The following is a 26,757-nucleotide window of genomic DNA, read 5'->3' as shown; positions in this document are numbered from 1 at the left end:
GAGGACTACAACTCCCAGCATGCAAATGGCAGTGGTCAACATGAAAAAGAGAGCTCATAAAGCAGCGGAACTCCCAAACGAGAGGGCACAAGTCCCACAGGCAATATTACGCGAGCTCCAAGGCCACCTAGAAGGCATGGAGGTTACAACCAGGGCTGGAAAACTCCTCCCCGCCCCTGTCTCAGCCTCAAAATAAGAAAGTATTCTGAAGAGTCAGGCAGTCTCCAAATAACCAAACAGGTGCAAGGGAGGCGAATACAATCATCCTCCTATTGGAGGGAAACGAAGGCCTTGTATCGAGGGATGCACTCTGATTGGAGCAAGGGCTGTCACTACTCATCTTCACTTCTATTCATTTCATTGGCTACTTTGCACTTCCGACCGTTTCACTATTATTGGTTTATTCATCCGTCATTTCACTAAAAGGACATTTTTGATTGGCAACGTAGGAATCGGAAGGCCTCGTTTCCATGGGGAAGCTTGTCGCAGCGCTCTGATTGGCTAATTGTGATGAGCAACTCCCATCGCTCTTGGTTCGTGTCTTTGAGGTGCAGGCAGCGTTTCGTCCTTCCTGTCCGCTCAGTGTTGCTCAACTATTAGTAGTGTTCGCGAGGGCGGTAGGAACGGATTCGGTCGTGACGTAGTTTCCGCGAGGCGGCGACTGCAGAAATGAAGCACTATGAGGTGAGTAGCCGCAGTAAACGTAATCAACTGCCAGGGCGCAGGTGCTTGGTCGCGCATGCGCTGCAGGATTTTGCGGGGGCTTTAGCTTGAACCTCTGACAGCTTTGGACAAAAAAGTTACTTGCACCAACTGCTGGACAAAAAATGTTGCTTCTCTTAACTCTTGATATTACAACCCGTGTCTAGGTAGAGCACTCTATCATTGAAAAGGAACCATCCTCCTTATTTCTTGACTCCAACCATGTATTTCTTAATTTGACACCTAAACTCCGATCTGACCTTAAATACCTCTCGTTTACGGCATGCTCTACAGTTTGTTTTGGGTGCAGGGATACCCACAGGGCGTTGAAGTAGGTGGTTTAGGGCGCTAAAACACTGAGCTTGCAATACGTTGGTGACATTGACCTTTCTAAACCTTGCCTGGTGTGAAAAAATGTCTTTAGACCATGGAAATACAGTGTAGTAAGTAAGATCGGGTCCTCCATTGATTTCATGAGATGTAGAAAGAGACGTGCACGGTGGCAAGTGACATTGTTTTGTTTGGTCTCTCCCATGTAGTGTTGCAAGTGCAGATGCTGGGAGAAGTAGGTCTTTCAGTGTCCAGTCAGTGCAGCTCGTTTGACATGGTCACGTAATTCTTGCCCAGCATGCACAGTCAGTGGCGTAACGAAACTTGAGGGAGCCCCCCTGCGAAGTACATGGAGGGTGCCCGCCCGGCCCACCACTTTGCCCCACCACCCAGAAATCCTGGTGTATTTTGATTTGAAACCTCCAACATTTAATGAAATGCCTCTATATTGTCTTGCTCAAAGTTTTAATGAGAAAGTGGGAAACACTCAACATATTAAACTACGTCATTTGTAACATTGTCAGTAATCAGAACAATACCAAGGTGCGGTCCGGTTGTCTCAGGAACTGTCTATAGCTGAACAAAGAACAACTCTTTAGGATCTGAATTAGAATTTATATTGATGGACAATAACATAAAACTGTCACAGCAGCTCTACTGAAACAAAGGTCATCATTAATGCCAATTTAGAGCCCATGCCTTAAAATGTCTCTGGCATCGGCCCTTAACTGGTTGTAACAAACTCCCATCCAGTAATGCCACCTTAATAAAAGGCAGCAATCATGGCCTGGGGAAAACAAAGGCGGCCATAGCAAGAGGCCGCCTAGACATACTGAGGCGGGTGTCCACTCCGATGTACCTAGTAGCAGCAAGCAACCCCCAAAAAAGCAGCAGTGCCATCACAACCCCCATTGGTACGCCACCTAACCCTCCTTCCTTTGCAGTGACCGGAGTTACTAGACCCTCCATTAAAAACACATCAATCAATCCAATGCCCTTGCAGGACTACATGCAGGCTAGACTGGGCTGTATGTAAAATGATTGCATGGAAAAGGCCTTGCCTACGAAAGCTTGGTATATCGTAAAAAAATGCAGGCCAGCAGCAGAGGCGGTTGTCAGGTGTTTAAAAAGCTTTAGAGTGTAAATTAAAAACATGATGTCTCTTGTGGCTCAAGTCTGGCTACAGCCCTGTGTGTGATTAAGACACTGCTTTAGAGCAGCAAACACATTTTAAATGGGTCATCCATTTTAATATCTCTTAACATTTGTTGTTTATACCCAAGAAAGTACACCAGGGGCAAGAAAATGTACCCCCTAACCCAACTGCTGTCATCAGAGTTGTTGAACAGCAATAATAATAAGTCTTTTAAATAGAAAAAATAAATTTTTGGTACTCATTAAATTGAGCTGGGGTAAAGTTAGTGGGCGGGATTAGAGGCAGTGGCAAGACATAATGATGCAAATACATTTCTATGGAGTATTCATTTTGCCCTTGCATTTTCCTTGCAAGTACTTCTCTTATATGCAGATTAACAGCTTTTAAATGAATACAGTCACACCATCAACAGCACTATTCAGGCTAATAATCAGTGTGGCTCAGAACAAAAGAGACTTTGGAATAGTCGCATTAATAATGAGTACAACACCTGTTGCAGGACATATTAAAATGTGAGAAAAGTATCAATATAAATAAAACGTGTTAACTCATTACACAAAATAAAGGCCTAACACGATATGTTAAGGTTTCCTTGTTTGGTAATATTTGCAGCTTCTTACTGATATACTGTTCCAACTTAGTTACCTTTGGCACAATACTTACATATGCACAGAAAAAAGCAGACATGCATACACAAAAGCATTCCACGCATTTCTTTAAAACCACCTCCTGAGAGTGTCTGGAATCTCTTCCTCACTGAGCTCGCTTTCTCTCTCATACTGAAAAATACACAGAGTAGGCAAACACACACACACAAGCAGACAAATACACACCAAAAAAGGTTCATTTGGGATTATTCCTGTGTTACTGCACAGCAAGCAACCGTGTGAATGGATTGATAGAGCAGGGCCTAATTGGGCCCTACTCTATCAAACAGAGCAGGACCTGAAATTTCCAACACACGGGTATCTCTTGCGTAACAGGAATGAGCCGCGGCTGAATGGTTAAGCAGTCACTCAGCTAAGAACTAGAGAGGTGCTTGGCTGTCAATGTGCCCTACGGATCTGCTCCACTCTGACTGCCTCAAGCTCAGCTGCAATAGCACCAATTAGCTTACCTTCAATGAGTAAACAGTACTCTTTTTGTAGTGGAGAAGTGCCGCTAATCTGATCAGTAAAAATAAGAAGTGCTGATACTCAGTATCTGTGAGTACCAGCCCATTTATAGCACTGATAATAATAGCTTATGGTAAAGCCTGCAGTCAAAATGAAAGTGCTGTCAGTAAAGCATGGCACATAAGGCTTTGCTGCGCTGTGGAGAGAGAATGGAGCCGCCATCTGCCGTTGGAAATGAAAGCACGGCCACAGGATCAAAACTCTCAGAACCGTTTTGGTCACCAAACTCGCGGAACGGCGGCAGCACGCCCGACAGTGTGTCAGACTCAGGCCAAGGGGAGATATGTCAAAAAGTACAATCACCAGTATGTTAGAAGAAGAATAATAAGGAGGCCATATTTTTTAAGCGCACTAAATACAACGCAGAGGTTGTTAAGCTCCCAGTCTCTGACGTAGGATAAAACAGCTGACTGGCTCTACATTTAAATACTCCCAGGCTTTACCATCTTGTTAGATGTGGTGAGCTGCACTTTCTGAATTCAGGCCTCATAACGCCCAATGACAACAACCAATGCACTTTAAAAGCAAACCAGAGCGTTGTATTGAGCAGAATTTATATTTGGTCATTTTACATTCTTTAACTTGCCTATTGGCTGTTGAATACGTCAGTTTTAATTATCTTCTACTGCGAAGTACGCATAGCTGCCAAGGTTTCAGATTGCTATGTGTGACATTTTCAGAATTTCTATCTAATTATGAGTGACATTCCAACAACTATGATTGACATTTCTCGTGTGCAAAATCAAGCAATAAAGATGAGGGGAAACATATAAATATCAGAAATAAAACCCATGGTAGAGTGGTGTGGCTCACTGGTTAGAGGCGGCAGACCCGGAAGCAGAAGTCGGCCCGGGACCAGGGTTCGATTCCCGACGCGGCAGGGTCTTGGGCCATGGTCAGCGGACTCGATAATTCTCGCCTCGGTGCCTACTCCAACCATGGGTCCCACTCAGCAACTCTGGGCAATAGCTTGCTTAATCTCTACTAACGGCTCCATCAGCGCCGGGGATGCTTGTCTTCACCTTGGAGATGCCCAGGAGGGACCATCTCACAGGGACAGCCAGGATGCGTTCCCCATCGGTATACAGCGCCGGGACGCACCTTTGCTGTGGCAGCTGTGCGCTTTACAAGTATATGACATTTAACGACGACATTTAACATTTGAGCAACGAAAAAACTCTAAGCTCATCTTAAAACTGCAGCAAAACATCAGAAATGGAAGAGCTTGACATCAGGGCTTTAAGTGGGACGAAAAAAGTGGGGGTCTCTAGAAAGGGCATGCGTGGCCTATGTAATTAGGCATATAGCTTAAACACAAACTATATTTCTCCACTGGCAGCACTTTGCTGGAAGGATTACTTCTAAAACGATTTTGTTGCCAGCTTATTTCACACTCCACAACAGGGGCAGAAATGTGCATGATGCAGACACAACAGAATGCCCCGTCTTGGTCCTGTGGTAAAATTATTCCCTCTTAACTACTATGCCTGAAACTCTTCCTTTAAAATGAAGATGTCCAGTTCACAGGGCTTTAAAGACACTCCTATTTGCCATTTAGCTCAGTTTGGACACTTACGGATTCCACCAGCCGGAAAAGATAGTGCCTTATCAAATCCCCTTTGACATAAAAGAATAATTTACTACCAAGACCGAAAAAGGCGGTGGGGGTAATTAACATGGGAAAAACAGACTTTTTAAAACGTATTTATTGTAAAAGCTAATAGGATCTAGTCATTAAGTGTACTAGCCAACAAAAAGTTACCAATCACAGGGGTCAAATGGCATTTTTCTCATTGATGAGGGGTGTTCCGTGCCCCACTTATCAACTTAGATCTGGCCTTGGTTGTAGTTCTAAAATATGTGCAAATGGCTGCGGTAGAATGCAGTGCGTGTCTGTTATGTTGGCGAAAGACAGACTCTCTGAGTGATAAAGCAGTTCTGGCAAAAAAATGCTTTTATTTGGCAAATGTTGTAACGCTTTTATTTTCTAAATGCCCGAGACTTCCAAAACAGAAAGGAACACAAGCTGAGGTGTCGATATGGCTTCACTCACAGCTTCAGTGCTCAGGACTCACCAGCCTGCCGCCTCGCGTGCAGTTTACACTACGCATGGACCTTCCAGTTCAGCCCTGCCCCACCCTGAGGTCGAATACCACAAAGCTTCCTGTGCTGCGCACTGCGCACCAGGCAGCATTTAATTTATTTGAGTAGACTGCCTGGAGTGCATACCTTTTTAAACTAAGTCCCAGCACGGTACGTGGATCATGCTGTAAATTACTGTACTGTGCGACGTGAGCTGAGGGGGGTCCCCCCTGGAGCTCGGGCCCCCCGCAACACGGGGGCTGCGGGGGCTGTGTTACGCCCCTGTGCACATTGTCAGGGGCAACTGGTTCTTCAATGCCCAGCATGTATTATGCAATGGGCAAAGTGTCCTGCAATAGTCACTGTGCCCTACAGGAATAGGCGTTGGGTTCTGTAATGCAGCATGGTTTTATGTGGTGAACATTCTCCAGTTGTATGGCTGATTATCACTTATATTTGCAGATGTCTGCCCTTACAGCAGTGGTGAATTTTGATATTTGAAAGATGGGTGTAACACTTGGTCCAGACTGGAACTAGCAAATCCAAGAAGCACCAGTTGATCAAGAGTGATGTTGAGGGACGCGGGGTTCTCCCTCTAGGAATAGGGTTGACAAAATGGGGTAAAATGGTGCATTTTATAACACAATTTTCACATGAAATTAGCTAAAAGTCCAAAAGGGCCTGCCTGAAATATTCCAGTGCTTTAATGGTGTACCAAGCATGCTTTGGTCTCCACAGGAAAGTTGCAAGTTCGCCCTCTCTGTGCTACAATAAGGGAAGGTGCAGGCCTGTTGGGCTCATGTGAATAGAGTCTGCAAAGGCGTGTGTGGGGCTCTGTACGCAATAGCGTAGGATACTCCTGCTTATGGCCAGATGCAGTGGCAGAGTCTCATGTGCATCAAATCTGCAGCAACAGGGAGAGTTGCAAGTCTGGAGCTATTGACATTGGCAGTGTCATGCATGGATAATTGAGGTGGAAAAGTAATGATGCAGGATATGACATAGGTGTGCAATTAGAGAAGTGTGTGTAGTTCTTGCAATATTAGTACTAGAATACAGATCATTGTGCCGTAAAGTGGGATCAAGTGGCAGAGTACTTCTTGGATCAATACTACAATAGCAATGTGGGCCACTGCTTCAGTACAGTGGTAGAGCAGTGTCTCCATGCAGGAACAATACCATGAGCTGTGCAGTGAATCATTCCTAGGCCGATATTTAACCCCCCCCCCCCCCAAAAAAAAATGACCTCTCCACTCTTCATATTGTGGACCAAAGAGAGCTCCCCATCATATCTCTAATCCAATCAGGCATTAAGTAGTATAGTCTTTTTTTTTTCTTTTAATGCATTTATTTTCAGAGATGCATTGCATGCTTATCATTTCACTATCACACATCATCTTCGCAAGCATTTACAAAGACTGTTTTATGAGAAATCCGGGTTACTTCGAGGTTTCGCTGCTGCTACCTACTAAACTCTTGACTGAACCTGTAAAGGAGAAAGAGAAAAAGAAATAAATGCTGTTTTTTAAAATTGTTTTTTCCAGATATTACATTGATGCAGTATATTTTAATATTGTCATGTACATTACATCAGAGCGCACAGCACACATCTCCACAAGTTGACAAGACAGTTCTAGTTACAGCAGTTTGAATAGAGTCTCTCTCCCTCCCATTAAAAGTTCAGCGGATGAATTAAAGGTCTTCAGCACGTTCCTGAGTGTTAGTCATGGACGCCATATATCTATGGGGCACGAAGTCACAAGTAGTTCTTCCGCATATACCTCTAATCTTGACTTACAATACACCATATCTTCAACTCAGTGTTGCAGTTTGGGGACCTATTTATTCCCCCATTCCATAACTTCTCTACGTTTAGCAAGAAGTAAGGGTGTCACTATGAAACTTCGATCGGGTGGCTTCACAAGACCTACATAGTCATAATTTGGGAGTATTGGGAATGGTGTTGAAGACCATGGTCTCCAAAGCATTTGGGACCTTAGTTCCGAAATGGTGATTCATTGGGCAAGGCCAAACCATATCTAAAACCTCTGCTTGACCACAGTGCACACATCTGGCGTCGTCCATCAGCCCAAATTTATGTAGTGCATCTGGGGTGTACTATATTTATTGTAGGAACTTAAAGTGGATAATGCGTAGGTTGCAGTTTGGGGTGAGCATACTCTTGAGTGTGCAGCACAAGCCCCACTTCTCCTTGGTGAGGGTTGTATTCAATACCACATTCCATCTGTCCAGGGGATTATTCAAGTCTCTGTGGGTCTCTGCTTGAACTGAAGAGTACAGCTTGGTTATGAGACGTCCACGTGGTAGGGGTGGTAAGGAGTAGTTGTATTGTCTTGCCATAGCCTTCACAGTTTCTGTTATAATCATGACTCCTCTGCTTGCCTGATGTTCTGTGCACCTGATCAGTTCATGTGAATTTGAATGTGCTAGAAAGGTCTGACCAGCACAAATCAGGTTTAAATAGGGAAAATTATTTTATTCCAGTTCCGTGACCAGACATTAATGGCTATTTAACAACCCTGAACTCTCAAATGCTCAAAGACATGACTAACAGTCACAGTACCTCCTACTAGATATGAACTACATGAATTTTCCGAAACTTGAAAATAACTTTTGAAAAGTGTCGTAACTGGATGAAGTGGTGGAAAAGCAGGGAGGAAACTTGTCTCTTAGAGGGAAGGGGGGAATAAAGCAGTTAAATCTGTCCACTTCCTGTGGCGTTCTTCTGCCAGATGTGCTACAGAGGAGGCAGTTAATTTTTCTGTCATCACAAACCAAAGCTCAATCACAAGAAAGTAAGAACTCCTGGACGGCTTATCTGCTTAAATGGGTTTTAAGGATTGAAACTTTGGAGGCTGCAGACTTTATAGATGTGGCTATGAGAAAAGATGTTGTGCTTGTGCATATGAACCCGAAATGTTTATTTTTCTTTGAATCTGATATGACATGTCGTACAGTCAGATGAAATCACTGAAAAGTGGAACAGTTTGAGAAACCCGGAGAAATGGGATTCACAGCTTTTGGCTTTGATGTGCTGGAGTGTACTACAGTAGACCATTTTTACTTTAAAATTCACGCCTAACTTTCTAAAAGGTTGCTTATGGGAGCACCTACCCTCCTGTAAAAATGTATTTAATGTTAAGTACTGTCCCATCCTACTGTCCTTAGGTGCTTTAGAATGTGTACATTCCTCCTCTCTTCCATTCACCTATTCTAGTTGAAATTCACCATCCTTCGACACCGACACAATTTCTCATAAACACACAAACCTTCACAAACCCATGCTTTACTTACTAAAATGCTACGCAAACAAATGATTGACAGAATGCTGAATAAATCAAGCATTCACCCTCCTTCGCCCCACCCCCCCTCCCCCACCCCAGTCAAGAGATCTTTGTTAAATCCATTGTTCTTTTTCTCACTATGCCACCCCAGTTTGAACCCAGCCATATCCAAATCAATCTTGACCCTACTCCTCACGTGAACAGTCCAGCCTGTACCGCCAAGCTAGGTCCTTCCTGGCCCGGAAACAAGCATCCTGTGAACGGTTTTGGGGTATCAACCCTCATCAGCCAGGCTGGCTTGAATCTAGTGGTACAAGGAGCAAGATATCCACATCTGGGCATAACCATCCCACTTAGGGCGAAAAATACTGCAGAAACAAACGATGGATGGAATGCTGAACAAATCAAGCAACTTGTTTCCAGTCCAGGGAGGACTTGGCCTGGCAGATCGGACTGGACTATTCCCATGGGGACCACTGTCAACACTGGTTTACATATGGCCTGGTCTAAATTGGAATGGCATGACGAGCAAAAAAAGATGGATTTAACCCAGATCTGTGACTAGGGGTGAATGTTTGATTTGTTCAGCGCTCTGTCCATCATCTGTTCTTTTTGTAATACTTACTAAAATGTCAGTCCTGTTGCCTTTGCCAACACGTGCGTCGCAGTCCCTTGTCTTTTCATTTCCTTCTCTTTCTTTTCCCCTGTTAAGACTGTTTCTCCTTTTTGTATTTTTTTTCTGTCGATATTTCTCTTGCAGCCAAACTCCCTGTATTGATCGGTCCTCCATATCTGTCCCTCTCCTTGCTCTCTTGATTAGTCTCTTTCACCATCCATCTCTCTTTTCCTCCCAATTTTTAGGTCTGGATTCACAGGGCAGCTGTTGCTTGACCTTATGTGATCAAGCTTTCAGTAGTGCTACAGAAAAGGGCTTTGGCTCCCCCCACATGTTGGTTGCCAGAAGTACAGCATTTGGTTAGGCTATAGTTGTAGTAGTCTGCCTAAGAAATAGTTTTCTTGAAACGTATGCAGTTTAATTGCAGTGTTCATGAAAAGCTTTAGAGGTGCATTATTATCCCCATTGCCCCATCTACACCTCCTCCTGGGCCCGCAAGCTTTAACAACCACAGACACACACAGGGGTGTGAGGGGTACAATAACATGTTTCACTGCGTGTCATAAGTGGCCTGGCTGGTGAGTTCCAAGGATAGTCCCGACACTCACATCTACACAACCCACGCCTGCAAATGTAGATGCGATACACCCATGCGTGTGTACAACATTCACTAAACAGAGCAGCCCTTGTACACATTTGAAAAATATCTTATATATATACCAAATCTTTAATCTGTTTATTCCTTTCATTTCTGTCAGTCTGACTTTGTGTGCGTATGTATGTATGTATATGTATATGTATGTAATCAAGGGCAGTTCCTGGCCGAAACGCGTCATGCCTACCTTAACTGCCAATGGATAATAAACCTTTGCTGTGAACACTCTGAAAGCCGTGTGGTGGTCCGTACTTTTCTGTGGTTACAGCCTGGGAAGGAGAAATTAACCCATATATATATATATATATATATATATATATATATATATATATATATATATTGTTATTCATGTGCCGTTGTATTTACATTGTCTGTATGCATATCAATCTGTATTTGTACTAACTGTCTCTCTGGTTATAAATTCCTGTTTCGCTGTGTATGACTGTATCTGTGCAGGCATATGTCTGTATAAATGTATATATGTGGCTGTTTACTTGTGGATTTGTCAATCTGTGTATTTACATGTCGGTGTGTCTTACTTTGTATATATCTGTGTCTTTGTACGTACGTACGTACCTATTCGTCTGCCTGCCTTTGCAATGACATTTCTGCATAGTTCTGTGTATTTGTTCTTTCTACCTCTTATGGAAGCTCTTTGTTAACCGCCACCATCTTTTGAACCCACACTGCTGTGTCCATTGAGTACCACTACAAAAAACCCCTGCGTGCTGTTGAATCATCCATGCTTCTGACTTTTCTATATGCACATCCGTCATGCTTCTGTCATTTGTGTGTGAGGAATTAGAAGGGGCGTCTGTCATATGTTGCAGCTGTATTTCAACCCCCTATTTATCTGAATGAGGTAAGGGGGGATTTCCTTGCCTCAACATTTAATAACCTCTGAGGTTTGATGATTACCTTGTCCTTTGCACGTGGGTCGTGCGATAATTTTCAAAAGTTTGGGTGGCTGAACAAGGCATATACCCTCTTTGTTTCTTGACTGGGGGAATGACAGGCATTGTCCACCAGGGAACATGCTCAACATTGGCTCCCTACAATACTTGTTTGCCAGCCCCTAAACACATGCCTTGCAAATGCCAAATATGGATAACTCCATAGAGGTCCACATAAAAGAAACACACAATACAAAACTCCATTCATTACCAGAGAGACAGTTTACAACAGTTACCGCAATACAAAATAATTCATAGATACATACATCATAGGCGATCCGTCAATAAATAGCTAAAAAGCATTAAAAAAAATTAAAAATGTTAAAACAATCTCTCATTTGGGGGGTTATATAGGGCAAACATAAAGGAATTAGCATTTAAAAAGCCTATTTGCAAGCATATTTGCCTTAACCATTTACGACGAAATGGACGTAGCGCTGGACATATAAAAAGAACATACATTCGGTCTTGAGTGGACAGGTGACAAAAGTCACAGATTGCAGGGACTCCATACCATTTAAACAGAAGATTATTTAGAGGTAGGAAGTCCTGCCTCAGGACTAACCAGAATCTCCGGACGCCGTGGGACAAATTCCAAGTGACGTAAGGTTGCACAAATTTTCTTGCAAATGAGTCAGTAAGGGGATGAATACCTTTCTTAGCTAGGATCGAGGCGCTGTCCAATCTGTAGCTAAGGTCCCAGGAGGCCTCTTTCAAGACAGACTTTAACTGGGTTGCGGATAAGGAAAAGAGGGTACTCTCCTCCAACTGCAGAAGCGATACAGCCTTTCTAAAGTTTTTAACAATTAGGGAATATTCTCTTAAACTTCCCAATAATTCTGCCTTTAAAAGGATTCTCATAGTCCCCGCTTCTTCTCTGGCTATGCTTGCGACCCAACGAACTACAGCTGCCAGGCCCTGCACCCAACTGCTGCGCAGGCCAAACACAAGTCTGCAAGCGGCCACTGAGCAGGCGGAATTAATAGAGGTTACACTTCTTAACAATTTTCCTTCAACCACATTTAAATAATCCCAATGCTTTAGGTCGACCAGTTCCAATCCATACAAGAGGGTAGAGGGAATTTTTGCCCTGAAGACTTCCAATAAATAAGAAAAGTGCCTTCTTCCCATTGCCGAGTACAATGCACTTAAGCTTCTCCTTTGGGATAAGGCTTTCCGGGCATTGTTGTCGATATGGGATTTATCACTTAGAGTGTCTGAGATTAATTTTCCTAAGAAAACATAACTCTTTACCACCAAGTTTGTCACCTCCCACAGACCAGACAAAGCTCTCAAACTTATGTTTTTTCCGGCCTGAAATACACATAATTTTACTCTTTGAAGCATTAATTTTTAGATAATGGGTTTCTGCATACAAATGTAAAGCATGGAGGCGTTTGGCAAGACCTTTGGGCATGAGATCCATTATTAAAATATCGTCCGCATATAACAGACATGAAATGTGCTTTCCGCCCAAGACTGGGGCTATACCGTCACAAGAGGAAAGTGAGGCTGGTAGATCTGCAATATATAGTGAGAAGAGCAGTGGGGCAAGGAGGTAACCTTGCTTAAGGCCATTAATTGATGGAATGATCTTAGATAATCCCTATCTCCTCCTCGCAGAATTTGACACCATGTGTCTGTATGTAACGCCTGGATCAAATCTAGCAATTGAGGGGGCATACCCAAAGCGGATAGCTTTCTCCACAGCAGAGGGCGATCAACCTTATCGAATGCTGTGGAGAAGTCTATAAAGGCCACATACACTCTTCCGCCACGTACCCTTATGTATTTATCAGTAATAATCTGAAGGGCGGAGAGATTATCCAGGGTTCCATGCCCCTTGCGAAAGCCTGTTTGTTCTAGTGGCAAAATTTGATTTAGAACCACCCAGTCATTAATTAAGGACAATAAGCATTTAGAGAAAACCTTCCCAATAGCGTCTAAGAGGGCTATTTGTCGATAGTTATTGGGAAGATTTCTATCACCCTTTTTAAACATGGGCACCAAAATGCTCCCCTTCCAAGAAGATGGGATAGTTTTTTTAATAAAGCAGATCCTGAATAGAGGGAATAGAATTTTACTCCAGGATACTGGATCTTGTTTCAGGACTGATATCGGGAGTTCATCCGGTCCCATAGCTCCTGATGGACGCATATCCTTAATAGCCAGTTCTATGGCTGATTCAGAAGGGGACTCAATTGTGGAATTAATATCTTCACCAATTCCCCTAAATTCCACTCGCAGGTCATTCTTGGCATACAAATTTGAAATGTAGTCTACCCAGGTTTGTTCCGAGATAGGAATTGGGAGGGGACGCACTCTTGTGCCACAACCCTCCCCAATGAGAGTAGATTTTCCTTGGACCGCAGCCTCCCGCAAACCAATCCATAGGGGGGAGTCCTTTTCTTTTTTCATTTTTTTCTTTACCCTGCTTCTCCTTCTTTTGAGGAGAGATAATTTCTGAGATCTCTCTGCTTTTCCACATATATATTGCTCCCTCACCAACTTGTTTATTTCCTTATTGAGGGTAATAACTGCTTTAGGGAGGGAGATCTTTCTTCTGATTAAATTAGATTTTTTTACTGCAGAGATAATCTCCTTCATAAGAGCCTCAAAAGAGGATAGTTCCAACCCCTGCCAATTATCTAGATTACTTAAGGTTTTTTCAAGGATAGGCTCCAAACCCTTCATGGCTTTAAAATCCCAGAAACATCTGCCTGTTTTTTTTTTTTTGAAAGGTGACAACGTCACCATTAAGCGACCAAGGGTCAGAATTAGGAGGATCCACTGAAAGAGTTAACATAATATTATGATCACTGAAGGTTGATTCTACAACAACCAAGTCCCTTAAAAGAGAAAAAATACAGTGATCAACAATTACGTAGTCCAGAATTGATTTACTTTGGGAGGAACTATGTGTGTAATTTGCGGGGACATCAGACGGAAGCCTACCGTTAGCTATGAGCCCCTCCGTAATGTACAATTCTTCTAACAGTAGTTTACCCCGTTTATTTGTTTTTGTTTCCTGGAAAAAGGGCTTGGGGAATCAACAGAGCCTCCTCTTTTGCTTTATTTCTAAAAAGCTCTAGGCTGAGGTTGGAAACTTTGCAATTTAAATCACCTACTAACAAAAAATTGAGGGAAGGAACTGTCTCCTTAATTTGTTTAATAAAAACAAAAACTTGTTTTAATAGAGTATTAAAATGATCGTCTGGCGGTATATAGGCGTTTATTATCACAAAGGGGTGTCTTTCTCCCATATTATCTAAATTGAAAAGAGTCACTACCTGGAAAAGATTACTGGGGTCTATGTAGTGGGAAAAACTCCACTATATTCTATTGGTCAGTAGGCACGCAATTCCCCCTTTTGCATGTCCTCTACTGGAGGGGGTAGCTGCCACCTCCAACACAAAGTAATCTCTCCCTACATTCAGTTTATCAACGCACCATGTTTCCTGGATGCAAATTACACTGGCATTCAAGGAAGAGAGGTACAGTAATTTTTCAGGTTTATTGTTCATGCCAGCGGCATTCCAGGAAAGAACAGTGAAAGACCTGCTAAAGGTGAGAAAACAATTTTGGGTTGTCTGTCACCTTGGACGACAAGGCACCAGGTAACCAGTTCCATTGCTGTTCATTCTCAATTATACCCCTATTTATTGTCATTGGTGCGGGGATAACATGTGTAACTAGCCTTTTCGTTTTTGAGACACAAATCTTTAAGTCTTCGAAAGGCTGAGAAGAACCGGCTTGACCCAGGACCCGTTGATAGCCGTTCTCATAGTTGTTATTAACACATGTAGCTAAAAAGGACACCACATCAATCCCCTGACTCTGGAAAATTTCTGCTTGATTTAGTATGAGATTCACTATCAACTTGGAATAGAATCTTACCCTAATAAATGACATGGACCCTGTTCCTAGTATCGTTACTAAATCGATATCATTTGATTGAAGTAATTTCAGGCACTCTATGTCCTTAAAGCATTTCAATAATAAAGTTCTATTCAATACCAAATCAAGCTCAAATAGTGGGAGAAAATCCAAAATCAGTGAATCTGTACGGGTTTCCACCAAATTAATAGAAAAGGTTTGAGCAGGAACTACCCCTTCTGCCAATGTATGGAAAGAAGGGGCAGTGGGGTTAAGAATGGTTGATACCACAGGAACAGATTTTCTTATTTCCACTACAGGAAAGTGGACCATGGGCCTTTCTTTTTCTACGTCCAGTTCTCCTGAAATTGGATTAGAACAACTGGTGGTAATTTCACCGATTTTAACAGGAGGAACCACAGTATTGAATAACTCATGTCTCGAGATCCCATTATCGATCTCAGCCTTAGCAAGGGAAGAGTTATGGCAAACTTGGGAGTCCTCGAAAATTATTTGTCTCTGCCTCCTCTTTTTGAATCTACGGAGAGGCTTCCTCTTTTTTCCTTTACTCTTTTTTTGTTTTCCCACATTCTCCTCAACCTCCAGCCCCTAAAATTCTGGACCAAAAATGGGAAATAGTGCCTTTTCTGCATTGGCATCTGACAATACAACACTTTTTTCATCAATAACAATACCTGGTTCAGAATCTTTTATACAATTATGAGCAGATGATTTGAAAACTGGGCATAATTCCTTCATAACAGGAGCAACAAGTATATTCTCAGATGGCAAACAAGATTCATTAGCTGATATTTTGTCAGGGAGTAAGATAGTACAAGGATCCATACCAGAATTCTTTTCTGGAGTTTTCGATAATAAAACCTTTAAAATTTGGGTGACAGATTCCAATACACAATCTGTACTGCCCACAAATTTACTCAATAACGTTAGAATAGAAGATAACAAATGTTCCAAGGAAATCAGGGATTCTGATATAGGTTTCTCTGGTGACTTTGAGCTAGGAGCATTAATGACCTCAATCCCCGTTATATTGAGCATCGGGCTCTTTGACATGTTAGTCTGAAAAGATAAATCTTGGGATTTGAGGGATGGAGTGCTACTATAAAGATGTAGACCAGAGGGGGTAGCGCCAATTGGGGTCTTTATAACCTCTAGTAATTTCATAGACTCATCTACCAAGTAGCGTCCACACAACTCTAGGTCAATATCCAAAGGCTGAGAATCCCCGTTAATAACCTCCCTCGACTTGGAATGGCCTAAAGAGACATTAGGAATAGAGTTATCAGATGTTAATGGATCCTTAGTTTGATGTAAATTATCCAGGTTAGAGACTGGACACTTATCATTCTCAGAAAATACAGGAAGAGATGATAAAACACCCAAACTAGAATGTAAGCATGAATTTAGATTTCCCAATTCCGTCTCCTTCTTTACCTGATCAGGCACTAAGTTATGCAAGGGAGTTGAACAGGCGCCCTTATCAAAAACAGTCTTTTCTGGGGGCGCCTTATCCACCGTTTTCTCCCACAACTGAAATATCCGGCCTTGGCCCTTCAATTGGAGAGTTGAGGCATTCTTGTTTCGCAGGGGGTTGGATCTTGTCTTAGCAGAGGATCTTCCCCCCAACAATCTCCCAGATCGAAGCTTTTTTGCGGTCATATTTCAGACCAAGTCACAAAGAAGATGAAACAATACACAATGCCAGAAAACGATTTTAAATGAGCTCAACGTTTAAAAAAGGCGAAGCAAATGAAGCGCATCATTCGAACTACAAATATAGCGGCAATTGCCAAGGTCTAAAGAGGCTTGAATGTATACAAAATAAATATGTTTGGAAATAAATGTTAATAAGTGGGCCCAGCCCAGCCTACTTCTGCCACTGAGGGCCCGCCCTTTGCCCGGGCTTAGCACCGGGCGCTCCCGCGACGCGGGTGATAACAATGTTTTATGGCGCCTCCTGGCGCGTGCCTCACGTCACTGCCGCTCTGCTTGCTGGGAAAGGTAGTCCCCCACTCGGCGGCCGCTTGGTTGTGGTAGCGGCGGCGGGGGGACTACGGAGGAGGGCCAGCGGCAACTGGGCAGAGTTTTAATTTCTTATAGTCACAGGCAGCAAGGGAGAAATACAGCAGAGCACCCGCTCCAACGCGGTGGGTAGGCTGGAAGCAGAAAGCGGAACCTGTCTCTACTAAATACAGCAATTCCTCCTGGGGGGGCGAATAACCCCTCCCCACAACGCCAGAGCCCAATCGCTCACCTTTACTGGAGTGTGGCCAAGTGGGGACTACCAACAGCGGAGAGGGGGGTTTCAAACCCACACACGGCAACTCAACGGCTCCAGCATTCACCGTGTGCTGTGGAGCCGAGAGAAATCCTAGTCTTTAAGTTTGAAAAGGGTTCAAATTTATGAATTTGGAGACGGTAATTGTAGTATGTGCAGATCCGGTCCAATATGGGGGAACATAAAAGAACAAGCGACAGGTGGCGATTTGCTAATAAGACAGTTGTCATGCAGTGAGGTAGAAGTAATTTAAATGACGGCAACAGCGATGGGGAGGTTGTAATGGCATTGAAGTTTTTTGCAGGCACGATTCAAACCAACAGAGGAGTCAGCATAAGTACTTGGGTCAATTTCCCCCAACTCACCCCTTGTCTCTGAGCCTCCAGCCTCTTGCTCTTCCCTCCAACCTAACCAAACCCTGAGCCGGCTCAAGTCAGAGATGGTTTGAAGATGATGCAAAGGGGTCCTGCAGCTTGGGAAAAAGAGGGTAGTGCAAGGATTCCAGCTCCTATCAAATGCGAGCACTCCACGATAATGCTCTACTGCCACTCCGTCACCGAGAAAGCCAATGGACCGCCCCTCCGTGTGCGGCAGCAGGCTCGATCTCGGGCAATTCCCGGCTGCACAGCGAGGCGCCCCACCGCACCACGCTGCTCCGCAGATGAATCCGTGCTGTGAATCTGCGGGTCCTGGTTCACGGTTCCGTAGTTCTCCACCACGTCCTGGGCACGTCCTGGGCACGTCCAGGGCGTCGAAGGGCTCCACACCAGAGCCCAGCCCGGCCGGGTTTCATTAGCCGGCCGCCTTGGTCCGACCACAAACACGGGCAGGATCCCAAGCGCCGAATCAAGGCACTCCTCAGCACTCCAGCCGGCTGGCTGGCTGGTGGGCTGGCGGTCGGGCGGTCTGCCGGTCTGCCGGGCAGTCCGGCTTGCTCTGCTCGTCTCGCCCCGCTCTGCTCGCTCGCTCACCGTTCGTAAAGGTAGAAAAAACTATTTATACATGTGCTGGTTTTTTTGACCGGTAAGCAGTCTGCAGGACCCATTGTTAACAATTCCTTAAGATTCACTTAGTGATGTTTGACTCTACCCACAGGAATATTTATCACACTACATGCTTATGGCGTTGCAACACACAAGGCGCTATTTTACATCTCAAAAACACCCTGAATCTTTGTTATAATTTGAAAAATATTTTAGGAGCATTGCATACAGGCATCAAACTTTGTTTTGTTTTTTTCTCTGCAGCAGGCTTTTGAAAATTATATTTTATTTGGAAGTCAAACCACACACCAGATCTATTAACTTTGCCAATGCTTCTTATCTACTTAATTTTGTTTGTCTTCCTATGGCTCAGGGCCCCTAATCTTTTTATTGCATTTGTCGTCATCTCGACCAATGTTCCCTCTAATTTGTTCCTCTTAGTGCGGCAGTGTAGGGTCTCTGTACGCTGCAGCCAAGGCTATGTGCGCCAGGAACCAGACCGCTTGTCTGTGAAGCGCTAAATATCACTCCAAACTTTTGCTTAAAACCCTAGCAGTCCAGCTGGTACGAATATAAATTGTATTCCTCTGTCTGATGTAACATTTCCTATACATTGATTTACACGTTATGATTCAGCGCCTCTGTGTAATGTATATGCAATGTAAAGTGCTTAACACCTTATATTGGTATGAGCGGCGCTATTAATCAAAATAAATATGAAAGAGAGAGGGGTTACGGAGACTTGAGGGGCACGGTTAAAGGTTGGTAATGAGAGTATCTGTCGCGATGTGGTCATTGGGGTGCCAACAAACATTGTCACAGCAGGTGCCCTGTTCAAATGGCACTAATAATTACAGCGAAAATATGAAAACATCCCACATTGCAATTTGAAATCTTGGCAGCTACGTGGCTGCATTTCTTTTCATAATAGAGTTGGCTGCAGGATGATTGTGTGTATTTGTTAAGGTTTTCGTGTTAATTGCAGCTCTTGATGGGTGCTGCGATTTAACATGAAAACTTTAAGAAATGCACAGGGACATCTTAAGAATTTTGAGTGCCTGGGCCAAACTTATTTCTGGGGCCTTTGATTAGAATAGGTTTGGTTTAATGACCCAATTTCAGATTTTTTATGTCCTTTTTAGGTCGAGCTGGTACACTCCCACACTCACACTCACACTCACACTCACACTCACTCTCACACCCTCCTCTTGATTCCGGTCCAGTAAAGACATGGCTTGGCAGTTCGGGCTGGACTGTTTCCATGAGGCACAGGGTCAATGCTGATTTGCATATGGCCATGTCTGAACTGGGGTGGTGTGGAGTGCAAAAAAACGATGGATTTAGGCCCAGATCTATGGACTGGGGTGAATGTATGACATGGTTCTGCATTCTGTCCATCAACTGTTGTTTTTGCGTTAAACATATCACAACGTTGTTGGTGCCACTCCTGTGACGCACATTCCCCATCGCTGTTGTGTCGCGGCATATGGATTAAAGGTTGCTCTGTTCTGACGTGTCTTTTGTATTACACATGGCTCTGGAGCATTTCTTTGAATTATTTGCCCTTTGAGTGTACACATTCTGGCTTTCAAGTCTTTTACTTTCTTAGGTGTCATACATTACTCTTGTGATTCAGAAACAACCCTCCTGAGCCCGGGAGCGTGATCAGTTTATTTTTCACTTTCTTTAGATGTGTATTTCTTTGTGAAATTGTCTGCATTCCTGACTTGAACAGCTTTGTTGTTTTTCCCACTAAACCCGCTTTCTTCGAACAAGTTGTGAGCGTTTCTCAATGGAACTGTTCATCATTGTGTACCGTGGGTCCGTATTGCTTGTGAACATGCCCCCTTCTGTGCGTGGTTGATGGGAGACTGCCATTGGCTTTTTGTCTGTCCGTCAGATCTGTTTAGGTCTCAACCTGCCCCCACACACACACGTCTGTCTGTCTGTCTCTGTCTGTCTGTCTATCGCCCTCACTCTGTCTATCGCCCTCACTCTGTCTGTCTATGGCCCACTCTCTGTCTGTCTATGGCCCTCTCTCTGTCTGTCTATGGCCCTCACTCTGTCTGTCTATGGCCCTCACTCTGTCTGTCTATGGCCCTCACTCTGTCTGTCTATGGCCCTCACTCTGTCTGTCTATGGCCCTCACTCTGTCTGTCTATGGCCCTCACTCTGTCTGTCTATGGCCCTCTCTCTGTCTGTCTATGGCCCTCTCTCTGTCTGTCTATGGCCCTCTCTCTGTCTGTCTATGGCCCTCTCTCTGTCTGTCTATGGCCCTCTCTCTGTCTGTCTATGGCCCTCACTCTGTCTGTCTGTCTGTCTATGGCCCTCACTCTGTCTGTCTGTCTGTCTATGGCCCTCTCTCTGTCTGTCTATGGCCCTCGCTCTGTCTGTCTGTCTATGGCCCTCACTCTGTCTGTCTGTCTATGGCCCTCACTCTGTCTGTCTGTCTATGGCCCTCACTCTGTCTGTCTGTCTATGGCCCTCACTCTGTCTGTCTGTCTATGGCCCTCACTCTGTCTGTGGCCCTCACTCTGTCTGTCTGTCTATGGCCCTCACTCTGTCTGTCTGTCTATGGCCCTCACTCTGTCTGTCTGTCTATGGCCCTCACTCTGTCTGTCTGTCTATTGCCCTCACTCTATCTATCTATTGCCCTCTATGTATCTATCACACTTACTCTATCTAACGCATCACCACAGCATCACTCAGGGGCACCACAACATCACTATGCCCTACCACAGCATCACTTGTCTCCACCACATCACTGAACACCATAGCATCACTCTTTGCCACTACAACATCACTCGGCGCCACCACAGCATCAATCTGTGCAACCATTCAACAACAACTGGTTCAAATATGTTCTCTCAATGTTTCAAGCTTTATTACAAATGTCACAAAATGATGTTAATATTTCACTTCTGTTCTTGGATTTTCGTCACAATAAAATACACTGAACATAATCATCACAAAAGTTATTTACAAAAGTTTAAGCTATTGCCATTATAAATTACAATAACAATAATATTTAAGTATTAATTATAAAAAAAATTAAAAGCCATTGCTATTTGTAATATTGAAGTCAGGTAAATACAACACACATTGCATTATAAATGCTATAGGTGTCACATTTGCAAAAATTATAACTATTGGCATTGTAAATGACAAAGCTATTAATTTCGCTATTTTCAAAACGAACACATAAATAAAAAATTTGTCATTTACAATACCAATAGCTCAAACTTTCCTAATGCGAGACCTATTGCATTGCAAATGCGTGTTGGCCAGGTCACCGACACCGCAGAGGCACACTGGTCCAAATTCTAAATGTGCTTCCATCTAATAATCAGGGATAATGGTATGTGTTTTCTAAATTGTAACATAGCCTAAAGGAAAAGGAGAGGAGACTTGTGAGAAATAGCATTTAGTGGCGGAGAAAGAGGGAGAGAGGAACAAAGTAGAAAAACAGTCAGGGCGCAATGACGAGAAACGGGGAAGAGGGTAATGGAGAAATTGGTAAGAGAGGGACGGAAAGAGAAAGGCAGCCAGAGGCTTTGGAGAACTGGGAGGGAGAATGAAGAATGGAAAACCGGTAAGAGAGAAAGCAAAGAACAGGCAGTGAGAGGGAAATGTAGACAAGAATGGGATGGGGAGAAGGGGAAAGTGGGTAAACGTGGAGCGGGGCTGATCTGAGGAAGAAGAAAAAGAAGAGAAGGAGACGACGAGAGCAGCTAGGTAGTGGAACAAAAAAGGACAACAGATATGTCAGAGAAGACCGCGAGTGTGGTATGGCAATGCTTCAGAAGTAGTGTCTCTGCATATTGACGTTGGGGGGGTTCTATAAAGAGCCTTTTTCGCCTTCTTGTCATTTCTAAATGCTTGCTCTATGTTTCTGTGCTCACCTGAACGAACTAAGAAGGGTAGAAGGCTGGTTAGGCCTTGCCAAGAATTTTAATCTTGCCAAGATGCAGGTCTGAGCAGATGGCTGCTGCAAGTGTGTAAATGACTGATCCATCTGTTGGGAGCATTCTCTTCACGAACACTTGCTTCCCATCTCTGTTTGAAACTCAGGTGCAGCAACATTGTCGTGGTGTCACCAGGACTTTAAGTGGAGGCTTTTTCAATATTATATAAAAGCCATAGTTTCTGCTTATTTAACTTTTACAACTAACAACCACTGACAAAGTCAATAGTCCGACTTGTTGTAGGTATGACTTTACTTGTTGTATCATATATATGGATGCAATGACAGAAACAGGAAAATCAAGTTGGACAGCACACTATGTCAAACTCAGAAAAGTTTAAAAAGTCATACAATCATCCCACAGCCCAGCTCTATTAAAAAGAGAAATACAGCAAGTCTACAAACACAGCGTGTGCTTTACACACCATGTTTGTAGAGGTGCTGCATTTCTTTACTTAATAAAGCGCAGCTGCAGGGTGATTGTGTGCCTTTGTTAAAGTTTTCAGGTTAATCGCAGCGCCTGTCTGGAGCTGCAATTAACAATAAATCTTTCAGATGAAGTTAAACGGGACGACTAGGAGTGGGCAGTGTGCTTGGAGGCTTTTATAGGTGAGAAAAGTGATCACTGAACTGCTATGCAACTTTCAAATCCTTAAAAAAAAATACAAACTTAGACCAACATTACAACGCTGACGAGATCTGTGAAAACCTTCACCATTACTGCACTGGTACATCACCCAGTGCAGTGGAATGCTCGGGTCACAGATCATCATGCATAAAAACACACTCTTTCTAGATGTCAGTTTCTCAAGACAATAATAGAACAATAATTAAGACACTAAAGTAGACTCTGCTCCTCCACTTCTCGAGACGACTGTTACCATCATCAGTGTCTCACTGGGTCAAACTTCAGCTAGTCTATTCTTCAGACTTGCCATAATGAACACCTACATTAGAAAAATAGAGCACTACCACAAACATTTCCCCTTTCTTCCTTCCTCAGACCCCATTAAACCTGGAAAGAATAATCACCCTACAATTTGAAAAATATTTAGAAGCAAGCCAACTGTTGAATTCCCAATGGGCACTTAATCCAACTGTTGAATTCCCAATGGGCACTTTTATGTCCCAACCACAGTACGGAAGCGGCACTACTAGATGTATGGCACGCTCCTATCACAATACAGTCTAACCTGATGAATTTCAGAGTTTTGTACAGAAGATCACCCCCTTTCGCCCTAATATATGCAAGTACAACAAGCATTTGCAATGCAATAGGTCTCGCATTAGGAAAGTTCGAGCTATTTGTATTGTAAATGACAATTTTTTTAATTTATGTGTTGGTTTTGAAAATAGCGAAATTAATAGCTTTGTCATTTACAATGCCAATAGTTTTAACTTTCGCAAATGTGACACCTATAGCATTTGTAATGCAATATGTTGTATTTACGTGACTTAGATGTATTCATATTACAAATAACAATGGCTTTTTAAATTTTTTAAAATAATTAATACTTAAATAAAAGCTATTGTAATTTATAATGTCAATAGCTTAAACTTTTGTAAATAACTTTTGTGAAGATTATGTTCAGTGTATTTTATTGTGACGAAAATCCAAGAACAGAAGTGAAATATTAACATCTTTTTGTGACATTTGTAATAAAGCTTGAAACATTGAGAGAACATATTTGAACCAGTTGTTGTTGAATGGTTGCACAGATTGATGCTGTGGTGGCGCTGAGTGATGATGTGGTGGCAACGAGTGATGCTATGGCGTTCAGTGATGCTTTGGTAGCGCATAGTGATGTTGTGGTGCCCCTGAGTGATGCTGGGGTGGTGCTGAGTGATGCTGTGGTGATACGATAGATAGATAGATAGAGGGAGGGCGATAGATAGAGGGAGGGCGATAGATAGAGGGAGGGCGATAGATAGAGGGAGGGCGATAGATAGAGGGAGGGCGATAGATAGAGGGAGGGCGATAGATAGAGGGAGGGCGATAGATAGAGGGAGGGCGATAGATAGAGGGAGGGCGATAGATAGAGGGAGGGCGATAGATAGAGGGAGGGCGATAGATAGAGGGAGGGCGATAGATAGAGGGAGGGCGATAGATAGATAGAGGGAGGGCGATAGATAGATAGAGGGAGGGCGATAGATAGATAGAGGGAGGGCGATAGATAGATAGAGGGAGGGCGATAGATAGATAGAGGGAGGGCGATAGATAGATAGAGGGAGGGCGATAGATAGATAGAGGGAGGGCGATAGATAGAGGGAGGGCGATAGATAGAGGGAGGGCGATAGATAGAGGGAGGGCGATAGATAGAGGGAGGGCGATAGATAGAGGGAGGGCGATAGATAGAGGGAGGGCGATAGATAGATAGAGGGAGGGCGATAGATAGATAGAGGGAGGGCGATAGATAGATAGAGGGAGGGCGATAGATAGAGGGAGGGCGATAGATAGAGGGAGGGCGATAGATAGAGGGAGGGCGATAGATAGATAGAGGGAGGGCGATAGATAGATAGAGGGCGATAGATAGATAGAGGGAGGGCGATAGATTTGAGGAGGTAAATACCAACTTTTACGATGGGAATAGGATCATGAAAAGGAGAGGTGGTTGTTCTACAATGTACACTGTTTGCATAGGAATTGTTGGCCTGCTTCATTTAATAGGTATTTCAGGGACGTTGCTTTAACAAAGATGCCAAGGCTTTTCTAAGTAGATGCATTTTACTTTCTGCATTTGTTTTGGAGCATTTTAGAGTGGTTATTTCAACTTGGAACACAGGTGTTGAAAGCAATATTCTCGGGTTGAAAGGTTCGACGTGTCTCATGATTAACGGTAAGTGAGATAGGGAAAGAAGCAGGGTGGATTAACAACTCCGTCTAAGAAAGGAGCAGTGCAATATGTAATCCTTGGAAAAGGGCAAAAAGCAGTCGCACACAGTGAAGTTAGCCAATTGCTGATGAGGTCTGGCCTGACCCATTGCAACATGTCCCATGCTATAATGGGCAGAACAGACATCTAACTGAAACAACAGACCAGTGGATGAAGCGCGCTGGACGAAATCCATAATAAGAAAGTATATTTTGATATAATTTAAGTTAAATGAAAAGGTCTTGGATAACATTAGACCTATAAAAAAAATATTGCAGTAATTTTTTAAGAAAGGTCAGGTGCTGGGCAAAGATGTTCATATGCTGGGTGCAGTGAGTCACACAAGCACACTTAGGCCAGGGTACCACTGGAACTGAAGTAATTGTAATTTCATTTATATAGCGCTTACTACGCCTGACGAGGGGTCAAAGCGTTTTTCGGCAAGTAGAATGCTACTCCGGAACACAAAGAGGATTAGTGGTGAATCAGTATAGGGAGATATGAAATTAATTTAAGCAGTGGAAATGTGAATCTGTTAGTTGGATTGAAAAGGACAGGGGAGAGATAGAAGATGGGTCTTAAAAGTGTTATTTTTTATCACTGCAGTAAAAGATGGTTTGAGATGAGTAATTGGGATGTGGGGGGGGGGGGGGTGTGCCATGTTAGGCTAAGTCACTGTACACTGTCAGAGAGCCTAGACACACCATCACAGAGAAAAGTATTCAGAAGAGTTTCACTGCAAAATCTATTTAAAAAAAATAATAAAAAGACAAGCTCAAAGTCCGTTAATACCAGCGCCATCTCTGCACTGCCACCACCCTCACCCCCTGACAGCAGGACAAGATAGCCATCAGGAGCGAGATCAGAGAGGAGGGGGTTATCATCCTCGGAGAGCTGAGTTTCTAAAAGAAAACAAAGGTTAAGATTGTTATTCTGAATAACGCATCGAACCTGAAAGGAATGTCTGACAACAGAGTGCGTGACTTAATTCAGAACAGGGCCCCGGGAAGGGAGGAGGGCTGTTTCACAAGCCTGATGAGATAAAGGAATAACATCTTTCCTCAGTTATCAAAGTGTGTTTCGTGGAGTACTGGTACTGTGAGAAGACACCTTGATGCCACGCAGGACGTTTTAATACAGTACTGATAGTTCCTGTTCGACTTCCAGTCCTATAAAGAAGAGCAACGTGAATCAAGCAAGACAAGGTCTGTGTGCGAAGGATGGGGGCCAAATACATCTATTTGTGGATGTAAGCATTGGCAGAGGGTGTCTTTGACCTGCTACCGCAAATTAATGACTATAAAAACTGTTGTGTGCTCGCTGGCACCTTTTATGCTTACTCTGTTCTCGAGGGCATGAGCGTGATGGCTATCACGCTCATGTTTTTATTCAAACTTGTTTTGCCTCATGGCGAGAGTGGGGAGAAGAATGTTATTGTTTGGAATATCGGAAGTCAGGTTGTGTTGTGAATTAGGTTGGGGGGTGGATTTTGTAACCGGCTGCCTGACCTGCAACACCTACCTGAATAAACGGTGTTTTTCTTTTTAATAATTTTTGGCTTGTATTTATTCTGGATTCTTTCCCACAAAAACCAGGGCCTGCCCCCCTCCATGTTCATCCGCCATGCATAGGTCTGCCAGGCATCGGCTTAAACAGTTTGCAAGAGCAAGACACTAAAAAACATGTGTCAATGAGCCGGTGGCACGAAGCAGGGGTCAGGTCTGTCACCCCCACTGCCCACTACAGCACCCCTGGCGCACTACGAACAAGGGAAGTACACGCTGCTCA

At 43.5% G+C, this 26,757-nt stretch overlaps 2 protein-coding genes across 4 annotated transcripts in view; one reads left to right on the top strand and one right to left on the bottom strand.

The window, feature by feature from the left end:
* Nucleotides 1-491: 491 nt before the first annotated feature.
* Nucleotides 492-26,757, top strand: part of TECR (trans-2,3-enoyl-CoA reductase) — a 286,254-nt gene continuing 259,988 nt past the window's right edge. The window contains exon 1 of the mRNA XM_086960913.1: nt 492-684. Coding sequence (XP_086817039.1) covers nt 670-684 — 15 coding nt within the window. The 5' untranslated portion in view covers nt 492-669. The remainder of the gene's footprint in view (nt 685-26,757) is intronic.
* Nucleotides 6,771-26,757, bottom strand: part of LOC147748374 (uncharacterized) — a 110,668-nt gene continuing 90,681 nt past the window's right edge. For 2 of the 3 annotated variants that reach the window (XM_086960955.1, XM_086960935.1), the window contains exon 3: nt 6,771-6,931. In XM_086960955.1, the coding sequence (XP_086817081.1) occupies nt 6,914-6,931 (18 nt within the window). In that variant the 3' untranslated portion in view covers nt 6,771-6,913. The remainder of the gene's footprint in view (nt 6,932-26,757) is intronic. The other variant, XM_086960946.1, reaches the window with a different exon arrangement.

Source organism: Lissotriton vulgaris, chromosome 1_1 (genome assembly GCF_964263255.1).
Source record: "Lissotriton vulgaris chromosome 1_1, aLisVul1.2, whole genome shotgun sequence".
NCBI classification, from domain to species: Eukaryota; Metazoa; Chordata; class Amphibia; order Caudata; family Salamandridae; genus Lissotriton; species Lissotriton vulgaris.
The sequence above is the reverse complement of the archived record's forward strand: the minus strand, read 5'-3'. Positions and strand labels throughout refer to the sequence as shown.